The sequence below is a fragment of the Coptis chinensis genome, chromosome 7, assembly GCF_015680905.1.
Source record: "Coptis chinensis isolate HL-2020 chromosome 7, ASM1568090v1, whole genome shotgun sequence".
Taxonomy (NCBI): Eukaryota; Viridiplantae; Streptophyta; class Magnoliopsida; order Ranunculales; family Ranunculaceae; genus Coptis; species Coptis chinensis.
In genome coordinates this window covers 73,575,751-73,588,965 of record NC_141462.1, presented here as the reverse complement: position 1 = coordinate 73,588,965, position 13,215 = coordinate 73,575,751, and the positions used below count along the sequence as shown (strand labels likewise).

At 38.2% G+C, this 13,215-nt stretch overlaps 1 protein-coding gene across 2 annotated transcripts; it reads right to left on the bottom strand.

Moving 5' to 3' along the window:
• Window positions 1–1,954: 1,954 nt before the first annotated feature.
• LOC147488786 (ATP synthase small subunit 6, mitochondrial-like) lies at window positions 1,955–12,573 on the bottom strand. Of its 2 annotated transcripts, none has more exons than XM_086569977.1 (3): window positions 10,363–10,778; window positions 10,233–10,275; window positions 1,955–2,209 (listed from the first exon to the last, which is right to left on the bottom strand). In XM_086569977.1, exons 1-3 carry the CDS (start codon window positions 10,481–10,483, stop codon window positions 2,206–2,208), a joined length of 168 nt encoding a protein of 55 aa, XP_086426103.1. In that variant the 5' UTR covers window positions 10,484–10,778; the 3' UTR covers window positions 1,955–2,205. The 2 variants fall into 2 exon arrangements, with proteins under 2 accessions (XP_086426103.1, XP_086426102.1); XM_086569976.1 differs by lacking the exon at window positions 1,955–2,209 and adding an exon at window positions 7,240–7,627 and having other exon boundaries at window positions 10,363–12,573.
• Window positions 12,574–13,215: the final 642 nt, after the last annotated feature.

Here is a 13,215-nt window from a genome sequence, read left to right as displayed (position 1 = left end):
CCCAATTTTTTTTCAAAAAAACACATTAGACGGAATCCAACATCCCATCCGAAGTTCACAACTCAACCACTATCTCGATTGAAGGTTTCACCTTCATTTTGACTTGGGAAAATAGTCACCTTAGTATTCACCTTTGCATTGGGCAAAGGTTTTGAACCATTTGGAGGTGAATAAAGTCACAAACCCACCATAATGACTTGTATTGGGAATGCTCTAAAAGTAAAAAAAGTGGAAAGCAAACCCTTCTCACATAGGTCGTGGTATTGACACCCCAAAAAATGGAGTTAGCACTCTTTTGCCTAAATCCGTCACACTGGCACCCCTCCATTTAATGAGACATTATCCATACACCCCGCCATCCAAAACACCCCACCACACTTTTCAAGTGAAAAATGAGCTACAACAGTTGATTGTCGTCAGTGTTGTCTTTTAGCGGCACTCTTGTGCCGTGGGTTTGTTCTATTGGCGGCATCTGGCTATCGTGGAATTCCAGTAGGAGTAAAGAAATTTTTGAATGAAAAATAAACTACAACAGTTGATTGCCATCAGTGTGGTCTTTTGGCGGCATCAGCTTGCTGTGGAATTCCAGTAAAGTAAAGAAACGCGTTTGGCATCAACTTCCTTCTGATCGAGCATGGTTTTTTTATCCTTATATTGAGATGGTATTAGATTGTAGTATTAACTATACAATAACAGGTACATCGACATGCATATAAAAGATATGACACTTCTGGGATTCCAGTATCACAACTACAGTGTTGAAAAATATAACCGCAAATCAACTTAGCATTTGTATACATAAATTACACCAAAAGTTTCCATGTGAACCAAATCATATTGAGAGTATTGTGCTAATTAACAATATGGTCATGCCACGCCCATGCAACAAAACTAGATATGCATTAAGCGGTTTATAATCTGCAACAACAAGATTGCATTGCTCGACTCTTTTAAAAGACTCATCTGAAAACCGCGAAACTTTGCCCAAAGAAAACCATAACAGAAGGGGGCACCACATAGGTAGCAAACTTTAGCACCACCATATCATTCAAAGATGAAAATTAAGTTCCAACGGGTATATCTTGTTTGGCAAATATCCCAACTCTAATTTTCCCCAACACATTCCACTTCTTTGTTTCAAAATTTGGTTGGTTGAAAATTCCAAAAAGTATGAACCGATAGTCAAACCAGAAATTTTCGAGTAAAAAATGAGCTACGAAAGTTGATTGTCGTCAGTGTTCTCTGTTGGCGGCACAAGTGTGCCGCGGGTTTATTCTGTTGGCAGAATCTGGCTGCCGTGGTATTTTCTTCACTCATATTTGAATGAAGTAAATTTTTATGGAATTGAAAATAACGGGAATTCGGTTTCGCTAGGACAAGAAAATGGATGGAGAGCGTCTGACAAGAATGAGAAATATAAGGTTTGAATTTCTTTTTTCAAACTTGGGTGCCAACTTGGACAAAAAAAGGTGGGGTGCTTGCTGGGGGTGGTAAACCCCATATACAGAAGGGACATGTAGAATAACCACATTCAACTACCCTTTTACCAAAAAGGTGCTAGTCCCATTTATCAGGGTGTCAATACCGCAGCCCTTCTAACATATCTTGTACCGAGCATAGGGTTTTCTTTTGTGCGACTGATCATCTAAGCCACTTCCAACTCCCAAAAACATTTTCATATGAATTCTAAAAGTGAATAGTTTGTTAATGGAGAATACCCAGGAAATAAAATTACTGGAAACAGCTAGCACACAGAAAAGTAAAAGCACACAAAACCACCCACTACTTTTCTATGATTCAACTACTTTTGAGATTTCAAGCATTTAGATTAGCCAAGATTCACTTAGCCGGCATAGAGACCACTGAATTCAGCACACAATGTGTTCTGCAATCTACAATCTGCACAACCATTGCACGTCTGCCATGCATGGAGGAAACGCACTAACTACAGTACTAAAGGAAAAGGTTGCATTTTCATACATTTCGACACAGTTTACTTATCCATCTGAGGAAAAACAAGCGTACGAATGAATTGAAGTCCAACTTTTTCATAACGTCAACTTATTGAGCTCAAAAACAGCTATTTACTTCAAAACAAGAAATTTAAGAAACATCAGTGTTTTCTGAGCATTTGACAAGATAGAGCTGAACTTGCACAGTCAAGATAACAGCCCCAATCAAACCATCGCTCCAGCACTCCTCGAATCACCTGCAAAAAGGAATCATCGTCCCCATGAAAATGTTTTCCAGTCAACTACCTCAGCAAATAGGTTCAAAGATCTTCCATTACTACCAAAAAACAAAAAAATACAAAACAAAACAACAACCAAAAAAAAACTAAATAAATTCAGTAGGACAAATTTGATAGGTTGTGCAGCCATGGACCATTTATGAGGCCTAGAACAAAACCTTAGATGCAAAACCAACTGTCTGGGCAGTAAATGAGAAAGTTTGAAGCACTATAGTTGTACAAGAATCTAAACAATGAAAAGTGTTGAGATACCCAACAACTGGCCAATCCAAGTAACTTCATGACAGTATTTACTTACAGAAATGCAGTCAATTTTCGCTCAACCTTCCTATCAATTACTCAAACTGCTATGTTATTTAAGATGGCCATGACAAGAAGCTCTCCTACATGATCTAAGTTCGGTTGAGTTCAGAATCTCTTATGGTAAAATCCTCACTATTTGAGTTCTGAATCTCTTCTGGTAAGAGTTCAGAAGTGAATTTCTACGAGAAATCATCATCAATGGAACATCATGCTGCTAGAATGAAATGGTGAGCCTTTCTAATTCCATTTACACCTTTTTTGAGCCACCATCGTCTTCATGGAATAAACTGGATCTACCTGCGTCCAACTGCTAGTTATGCTAGCACCAACTCAAGTCTAGAACTTTTAGATTCTTTGAAGGAAACGCCATCTCCCTAACCTTGAAAGTTAGCGCTTTGCCTATAATTCACTTCTTCTAGCGAAGTTGTGGGTTATACGCAAACTCTTCCTTTTATAGTTAGTAAGAGCTGGAATTCAGAGAGAAACGAAAGCATCTCTTGTTTGAAGCCTTGAGGTAGAACAAAGTCTACCCACCACCAAAATAAGACAACAGGAGAGAAATTGACAACTTGTCGTAGTTCACTCGAAATCTTTTGAGATAGAAAGATGTGATACGACAATAGCAGAATAGGTAATCTGAATCACAGAGAGAGGAAAAGGAAAGGTGTCGTGCGAGTCCAGTTTGAAAAGAGCTAGTGAAACCTCCCAAACCTTAAGATATGCAGATCATCGTGTATCTATCGTCACAGTCTCCAGGAAGAACGATTGGGGAGAATTCATTCAGGCCATGCTCTTTAAAAAGGGCAACAGATACCCATCACGAACAATCATTTATCCGCCAGGTGATGATAGAGAGGGTTGGGCAGACTTGGGCTTATGTTTCCTGGAGTTGTTCACTCTGGGTAATAGATTTGGGGGTTTGTAGAAGGTAGCCTCTCAGCCAATCACAAACAGAGGCTTTGATTCAGGTCAGCAGTGGCCTAGATTGGTGCAGAATAATGCTTCTTCGGGAAGAGAAGTAACTCGCCACAAAGTAACCATAACATCTAATAGCTCGCCAATTTACTCATGGTGGGAGCGAGCTGTCATTGCCAAACTGTCCATCAATATTACTGATTGGAGTCACGTTCACCAAAACGTGGAGAGAGCCGTGGATAAGGCTTCTGAATTGGGAAGCTATGTTTTTCCAAGGCTTCTCGACTCTGGTTACAGCAAGGTCTATGTGTCTGCATACCACATCAACAAAGTGACAACTACTATCCCTAAACACAACTCCATATCCTAAAGGGCCTGGGTTTCCTTGTGAAGCACCATCCACATTCATTTCCATAAAACATCCCCATCCGGGGGATACCATTTACAATTCTTGATTATTGGTGCTCTTCCAAGCTTTTCTGGTAACCCCTATTTCTTAAGAATCTGAGAATCATGACCTCCTCTATTCATGTAACCAGTAGTCACCCAAAAAGAGTTCTGAATATGACTTCTCATTTGACGTTTGCATTGGGTTAAAGTGAACAACTTGTCCTCGAAAAGCCATTTATTTATCTGCTTCCAGTTAATCACCATACCAGCTAATACAGCTGCCTCCCACAGTTGCTTGATAAGAGGACTATGTCCTCTATTCACTTTAAGAGCATTTTGCATGTGGTTGAAAGATGTATTAAACCAAACTATGCCCTCAAAGTGTCTCTTGTTTCACTCCAACCACAGTCCCCACAAGATGGCAAAAGGAACCATACTCCAGATTCTCCTCCCTTCACATGAGTGAGCACATACACTCCAAGAGGCTAGAAGCAGCTTCACTGAACCCAGGCACACCCATTGGTTCCCTGACATATGAATGACATATGAATAAAAGCACTCCATACCCTCCAAGAGAAAGGACACAAAATAAGGGTATGGTTCACAGATTCACCATCAACTAAACATAAAGGTTTTGTTTTATTGACTGCTCTCCAATCCACACATCTCTCCATAAAGCAACCCTTTCCCCACACCAAGAAGCCACCGAGAATTAATAGTCACTTCAGGCAACACCCATTTAACACCGGACCAGATTGTGGATTTAGTACAATAATCAATGAGCTCACCATCTCTAGTAAAAAACTTCAGCTTCATGATTTTGGCATAGTAATTCTCGTTGTAAAGTATATGCCATGCCAGCTTCATCAAAAGAGCCATGTTTAGCTCTTTTTAAGTTTTCTAATTCCGAGACCTCCTTGTGGTTTACAAACTTTTTCCCATGACACTATAACAAGCTTATTCGTGGCAGGGTTGCCAGTCCACAAGAAGTTTCTCATTATGCATTTTGCCTCCTTAATTATGCTACTTTGCCATTTGTAAACTCCCATATTGTAGACTGGGATGCTCGAGAGAACAGAATTCATGAAAACTCTTTTTCCTTGAAAAGTAAGTAACCTTCCCCTCCAACCTATAATTCTCTTCTTAATCCTATCGAGTAATGGAGTCAAGACTGCTCTAGTTACCCTGCCCTCGATCAAAGGCACCCCCAGGTACTTTTCTGGAAACACCCACTTGAATGCCTAAGATTTGCTGTAAGTTCTACCTTCTATCCACACTCATGCCACCGACAAATATTCTGCTCTTGTTCTTGTTCAAAGATTGTCCAGAAGATGCTTGGTATCTTTTTTTTTTTTTTGCTCGGTAAAGTATAGTTTATATATATCAAAAAGAAGGATGAGATATCCTATAGTACAAGCAACAAAATACTAAGAAAAAAACATAGAAAATCTTATCAACAACTTATAATGGACTTCCATCTGCACATGAAAGCCTCGAAAGGGATGTCTCCAAACCCATCGTGCACTTCAACCAAAAAAAAACAAACGCGCTTTGATGGCCAAAACCACCTTCCCCATAGACATCGTAGTAGCTTCACAATGTCTATTATTCCTCTCCAACCATATACCCCATAGGATTGCAAAAAGAAGCATGCTCCAAAAACGGAAACCCTTCCGAGAATGGACCCTCGAATTCCATGAGGCTAAGACCTTCTTCACCGAACCAGGACACACCCAAAATACACCGGACTCGAACAAAAAAGAACACCAGATTCTCCAAGAGAAGGACACAACAAGAGAATATGATTCACAGACTCCCTATCTCTCAAACACAAGGAACAAAAATTAATAATCACCTCTTTGATGTGTCTTTTTCTGAGGTTGTCTATAGTAAAGATCTTACCTAACAACGCACACCAAACAAGTTTGCAATATTTCTCACTCCTTGCATCCCCTTTGCTAAAAATTATCACATCATCCGCATAGGGTAGATGGGTGGGACTAGCCATGCCTTTGACAACATTTAGAGGTTTAGTTAACCCAGTTGCCCTCAAAATATTAAGCCCTCTGCTGAGAGTTTCTTCAGCCAAAGCAAAAAGGAGTGGTGATAAAGGATCACCCTGCCTCAAACCTTTCTCGAGGGTAATATAGCCTATAGGGCATCCACTGAGCAAAATAGAAAGTCTAGCTGATCTTAGGAGTGCATGAACAAGCTTATTCCAGTGATCTGAGAATCCAACCTCTTCAACACCTCAAATAAGAAATTCCAACTCATGGTATCATAAGCCTGGGTAACATCAGCTTTGATTGTGATGCTGCCTCCGTATCTCTTTGTATCCAATTCCTTCACCATTTCCGAAGCGAAACCAATACTGACTTGAGAAGATCTGCCTTTAATGAAATCACTTTGCTCCTTTGACACCAAATCCTCGATAATAGTATTGAGTCTTTGTTGCATGATTTTTGAGAAGATTTTAATGAGAAAATTGCCCATACAGATAGACTTGTAATGAGATAACTTACTTGCACTTTTATCCTTTGGCGCTAGTGGGATGAAGCTTGCAATAGCCCCATTTGGTATTATCTAGGAAGCACGGATACGACACGACACGGATACGCAGACACGACATTTTTCAAAAATATAAGACACCGATACGTCAGAGACACATTTGAATAATATATATAAATATTATATAATTGAACATTTTTCACCATATTCAAATTAAAATGGCAATTCTACTTCATAAAATGACCAATTCAAACACATTAAGTAGGAACTTACATGTATAACTTGGATTCACTTCATTTTTCTTCTCTTGCATCTCTTCTCAACTTGGATTTTATTTCACTTGTTTTTTTTTTGTTGAAGTTCCAAAAAAATTCTTGTATGTGTGAGATTACTGTCCCCCGCGTGTCGGAAATTATAAAATTAATTATAAAATTGGATACTCCAAATCGCGTATCCGACGCATATCGGACACATATCAGGGAGTACCCGTGTCGGACACAGATACTTCACCCTTAGGGACGTATCAGTGCTTCATAAGGTATTATCCCTTCCCTAAAGAATGATTTGAATGCTTAATTCACATCTCTCTTGATCAGATCCCAGCACTTACCATAAAAATGGCCATTATACCCATCAGTGCCTGGTGAACTAGCAAAGTTCATCTCTATTACTACTAACAAAATTTCTGCATCTGAGGGAACTGCACTTAGCATATTATTACCTGCAGTTACTTTATTTGGAATTAACTTGAGGAGTTCAGCATCCCTGTCGACGTCTTTAAAACTGAATTTCTCAGCATAGTATTGTATAATATACTAAGAAATATCTTCTTGCTTCTGCATCAATACATCATTTTCTGTCTTTGCATATTATTACCTGCAGTTACTTTATTTGGAATTAACTTGAGGAGTTCAGCATCCCTGTCAACGTCTTTAAAACTGAATTTCTCAGCATAGTATTGTATAATATACTAAGAAATATCGTCTTGCTTCTGCATCAATACATCATTTTATGTCTTTAGCTCTGTGAATAAAGATTTTGTTTGTTTGATTTGGCAAATCCTGTGAAAGTATGCAGGATGTTGCTCACTATCATTTAACCAAGATACCTTGCTTTTCATTTTCCAAAAGAAACTGTCTTCATAGCTTGCAGCAGGTTCTCCTCCTCTTCTTTCATTTCAGCTATATACAATTCATTTACGGGTTCGGAATCTGCATCAGCTTGAGCTAGTTCTAAAAGTGCATGAGCCTTCAAAACACCCTGCTCAATATCACCAAAAACATTAACGTTTTTAAGAGCCTCTTTCATCATTTTTAGTTTCTTACTAAATCTGAAGATGGGAGTACCCTCAACATAATGAGGCCAACTGATTCTCATGAAGTCCCGATGTTCAGTCCATGCTTGATTGAATAAAAAAGGTACATTGTAGGGCCTAGGGATGTGTACCACAGCCCCCAGCAAGGGAGCATGATCTGAACCTTCCCTTGAACCTACTTTGTATCTCCACCCTGCAAACTTCTGACTACATGCTTGATTGTAAAAGGCTCTGTCCAATCTAGCAAGTATTCTACCACGTCCATGCTGATTATTACACCATGTATATTTCAACTCCACATGATCACTTCGCTGCAGTTCACAGGTGTTGAACCAATTCAGAAAATCTGCAATAGCCGTTCTTCTAGGGGGGGGGGCACCTTTTTCTCATCATTCTGCAAGACCACATTGAAGTCCCCAATCACCAACCAAGGTGAGTCAGGTTTGAGAGTCTCAACAGTCCAAAAAAATCTGCATGGACTGCGGTCACCACTCAATCCTCTACTAGCATCGATACTTGCTGGGAAGATGCATGTATCTGGGTTACATTCATCCCTTTTCTGAGACTTGTGTCATGGAAAAACTGGTAATCTAAAGCAACAACACCTAAAGTCAAGACTGTATCACTATATAGGGTCTCACCTTTGCTTCAGTTATACAAAGAACTTCAGGATTAAATTTTTGCAAAAACCCTTTAATTCTTGAAACAGTAGTATCTTTACTAATATCTCTCACATTCCAAAAGATGATCTTCATTAATTAATTTGAGGGGTGGGATTTGTTCTAAACCTGCACTCTTGACCTAGTACCAGGTGGAGAGATAGGTTGTGCTTTGGTACTTGGTCGTCTGTGGCTTCTGGTTAGCTGAGAAAGATGCATTCTCAGCCATCCTAGTAGTCACCAACACCACCTCTCTATCCTTCAACCCTTACGATCCTTACGATCTCACAGCCTTCGACCCTTACAATCTCACAGCCTATGAAGCACCTTGAAAATCTAGGGTATGGGTAGTTTGGGTACAGCGGGGACACGAAATATAATTAAAATCTTTTGTTATAATTTTATTTTAACTGCTACTTGGTATCGGCAATTGGTCGCTCAAGCCAATCAGTATAGCAAGCCGTTACTAGGTGCGGAGGTTTTCCTAACTAGATGTGCCGATCAGTATAGTTTAGGAAATCTGTAATATTATATAAAAAGATTAACCTACTAGTTATTGTCTACCTTATCTACAAGAAAACCATATATACATAATTTAACAACACATGCAGTATGTCCACATTTCATCAACATACAGTCATTTAATAAGTGTATGTCTCACAACAAAAGTTCTAAATTTCCATATTCCATATCTCACAAGTCCTTATGAAAGACCTAAAAGCGTCCCCATTCTCCATGCGCAATATTAACAATTCAACACCATCTTGCTGTTCAACCATACTCAAGCTACCTTTGTTTCTTATCTTGGTTGATTTTAGATTTCAGAATCAAGAAAAAACACATGCTACTTCTACAGATCCATTATAGATAATGCAAAACTGTAGACACATAATCCATTATAGTTGTGCATTTATCTTCCCACTAAGATTTTTTAATATGCCAACCCAAGAACCTTAATGATAATGTTTGCTTACAGTTGCATAATTAAGTTAGCTCAACGATGCTGTTAATTCATTCGAACTGCTAAATACTTAAGATGGTCATGACTGGGGAGTTGAAAGAAATTTATAACGATGTTTCAAATATTCTTATCAAGTCTGAAAAGGATTTCCAGGTATCATATACATCATGGTAAAGTATCTGCTTAAAATTTTCTTATAAGAGTGTCGATGCAATCTTTTGTTTCTCATACTCAGATCCTGTGAATATCGGTTTTGGAATCAAATATCAACTATCAGAAGCATCATATTCACTGAATTTGAATCCATTCACAGGACTGTTGACACTGTCAAGAATACCAATCTTACTAGGCCTGATAATCATAAACTCTATTTCAAAAGGCTACCCCATCCCCGCGGTACGATAAAACTTGAAACATGTGCCTCCTTCAACCCTTACAATCTCACTACCTAGGAAGCACAGACAAAGAATAATTGTCTAGAGTCCAACATGACACAGGCAATGCATATGGAATCTTATGAAAAACTAGGGTATGGGTACATCGAGGATACACATCTCATATATCTCATATATATTGGGTGTGAGAACTTTTCAGAAGAGATGTGGAAAGCCACATCCATGCCCGATGTATGAAACTGTAAAATGGGTGTGAGACTGACACCACCCCCGTCCTCTCATACATTCCCCTATATACCAGTATGAAAAAGCCCATACGTTTACTTGCAATAGAAATTATGATAAATATACTGCCAATGTTATTTTCTATGACTGATAATATCAGTGTGATGTCAAACTGCATAAAGTAAACACCTTTTAAACATATTCAGTCATGACTTAAAATTTTATATTACCCTAAATAATCCTCAACCTAATTATTGATCTAATCAAACAGCATAAGATATTGGATCTGAAACTAATACAACAATAATACCTCTTGTGCCTCTGCACAAAGGGCGAGTTCTTCTTGTCCTCCTCTGTAAAATAAAAACAAAATCAGGGGCGAGATTATAAATCTGAGTAATATTAAATTAAGTAGAAGAAAGTTTAGAATAAATTATCACCGGTTAGATTAAGAGTCATCTTAGTAATGACGGCCCCAGTGACAGCAAATCCAACCAAGAAAGGCCAAGTTCGCTTCCACTCTCTCTTGAAGAAAACAGGCCATGGATCAAATTTCCTCATTTTTTTTCTCTCTCTTGTTTGCGATGAAAGGTTAACATGGGGCCAAAACTCGTTTATTTATATTTTTGCTGGGTAGTTTTGAGCCGTTGATTAGATCTACAGGAATCTAAACGGCTAGGAAATGAGGGACTGTGGTTCGGCCACTTGGGTTTGGCCGTTAGGGCCCAGAAGGCTCGGCCCACACTGCAGACCTGAGGAAAGCTTTGATTGGACTAACTTGGCCAGGCTACATTTGACTATTTGAGCTAGGGCTTAAAAAACTTTGGTTTTGGTAACTATGTGTGTGGGTAGCAATAGCCCTAGGAGCTGGAGGTGCATTCTGTACTTTTGTTTTTTTTTTATCCCTATTCTTATTATGTTCAATTCTGTACTTATTTATGGCAAACGCAACGAGCTTTTTGTCAAACTTAAAATAGGGTTTTCCTCTTTGCCGCTTCAAAAGGTTTGTGCTAGATTTTATTCAAAAAAAAAAAAAAAGATTTTATTCCTGTTAAGGTTCTTAACTTAAATTAAGAAGAATCCTAAATTGATCCTTTAATTAGAGATCAAAACCACTTTATGATCTTTTGATTTTAGATCAATAAACCACTGAAAAGCTCTTAATAGTAATAGTTGAAAGAATGAATCTCTATTACAGTCGGTCTCCTTATATAGGAGAGCAAATAACTCTACTTTAATCTATTTACTAAATTAAAGCAAACCAGTTTAGAAACAGAGGTTTCCTAATAGAAAGAAATACTAATAGTAAGTCAGTTTCCTAACATCCCATCCCCCTTGAAATGCAGCTTGTCTTCAAGCTGGAAAGTCGGGATAGCGAGCACAAAAATTAGAACACTCCTCCCAGGTAGTTTCATCCACATAGTGATCCTTCCATTAAATAAGCCAACAAGTGACAACTTGATTATTCTTCTTGAAAATACCCCGTTCCATAAGTCGCTCAGGCACTCACTCAAAAGTATCAACAAGAGTTGGTAAATGAGGGTCCGGAGTAATAGTATTACCCAACTTTTTCTTCAATGCAGAAACATGGAAAACAGGACCAATTTATAAGCTACAGAACCAATCTTCTCAGTTACTTGGAAATAATCATAATAATGGGGAGATAACTTAGAATAAGTCTCAGATGTCGTGGTGGATGGTCGATAAGCTTGCAACCATAAATATACCCAATCATCCACCTCAAAACTGTGCTCAGAGCGCTTAGCATCAGCGTATTGTTTCATTCGAGCTTGAGCAGAATGTAAATGGTCCTTTAAAAGGCCCAAAGTTCTATCACGGTCCCTTAGTGCAACATGAACAACACTATAACCAGGAAGATAAGCAGAAATAGAGGGTGGAGGACAGTTATACATACACACTTGAAAATGAGTCATTTGAATAGCAGAGTGATAAGTGGTGTTATACCACCATTCGACCCATACATGGTAACCAACGAGTCCAATCATGAGGATTTTGACCCGTAAAACAACACAAATAACACTCCAAAGTGCGATTAGTAACTTTAGTTTGACCATCACTTTGAGGATGATAAGTGATCTAATTGTAAAACAGCGGTCGGGTTTGTCATTTCGTTCACATTTCAATAAAATTGCAAAATATTTCATCTCAATGATTTTAATAAGTTTTGTTGTTTGATAAGTTCATTTTATTCTTCCTAGAACTCATAGACAAGTCTAATATAGAAGAAAACTTGATCCCTAGCATGTATGGCTCACTTAAGAGCTCACACATGCTAAAAGTGGAACTAACCAATGACTTATCTCTAAGCTCATTGCTTTGATTCCTAACTAGACACTACACCAACTATCATTTTGGGATAGGATGTAGAGCTAGTTGTTCTTCCTAATAACCTACCAAACCAACAACAATTGTTTTTCCCTCACATGAGTTTTATTAACTCCCCAAACGGATATAATTCTCACTTTCGAGGCAGAGTTTACGCTCGAGATCACATAACTAAAGTTTTATTCTAATTAACATAAAATAAAACTGAATTAAAAAAATATTTTAATTAAAAACTGGAAATTAAATTCTTCATTACACTAGGAAAGCAAGAAACTACTCTACTCCTACCGATGGAATGCTAACCATTCCATGAGAAAAACTAAAACTAGACCCTTCTATTTATAGTTGAAATGGGCCGGTCGTGATCGAATCTCTAAATCGATCCAACGATCGAGATTTGATCACTATTCAACTTTTTGACTTTAAGGAATAGTAATCACTATTCAACATTATTTGACACTATTCGGAACTATTCATCTTTTGACTTTACAAAAAGTTAAATAATAAAATATCTAAAATATCTACGCCGTCTTCGATGAATAGTGGCGTGCTTGGCTTTATCTCTCGATTTCAAACCATACCCATTTTGTAAAAGCAATATACCGTTGTGTAGAGTTTTTTCTGCTTGATCATTTTGACAGTCATATGCTTCAATCGGAGTTAGGAGACGGAAGATGTCACCATTTGAACTTTCTCCTAATTTTTTTGATTTATTACAAGTCGGTTTGACCAAGTCTTGACCGAACATGACTCCTTCGGCTAGCTCGGGAACTCAAGTTTGGATTCTTCAACTTGTTTCATGGTTTCTCGAGTCCATGAGCTTTAAATGAGCCGACAATTGAAGATTTCAAGTTCAAGCTTTATTCGGGTGTATTTCATGCTAAAACGTTGGGTTCTAGGTGTGTATTTTATCGTTGACTATCGAAACCTGTGAAAACATAAAAATA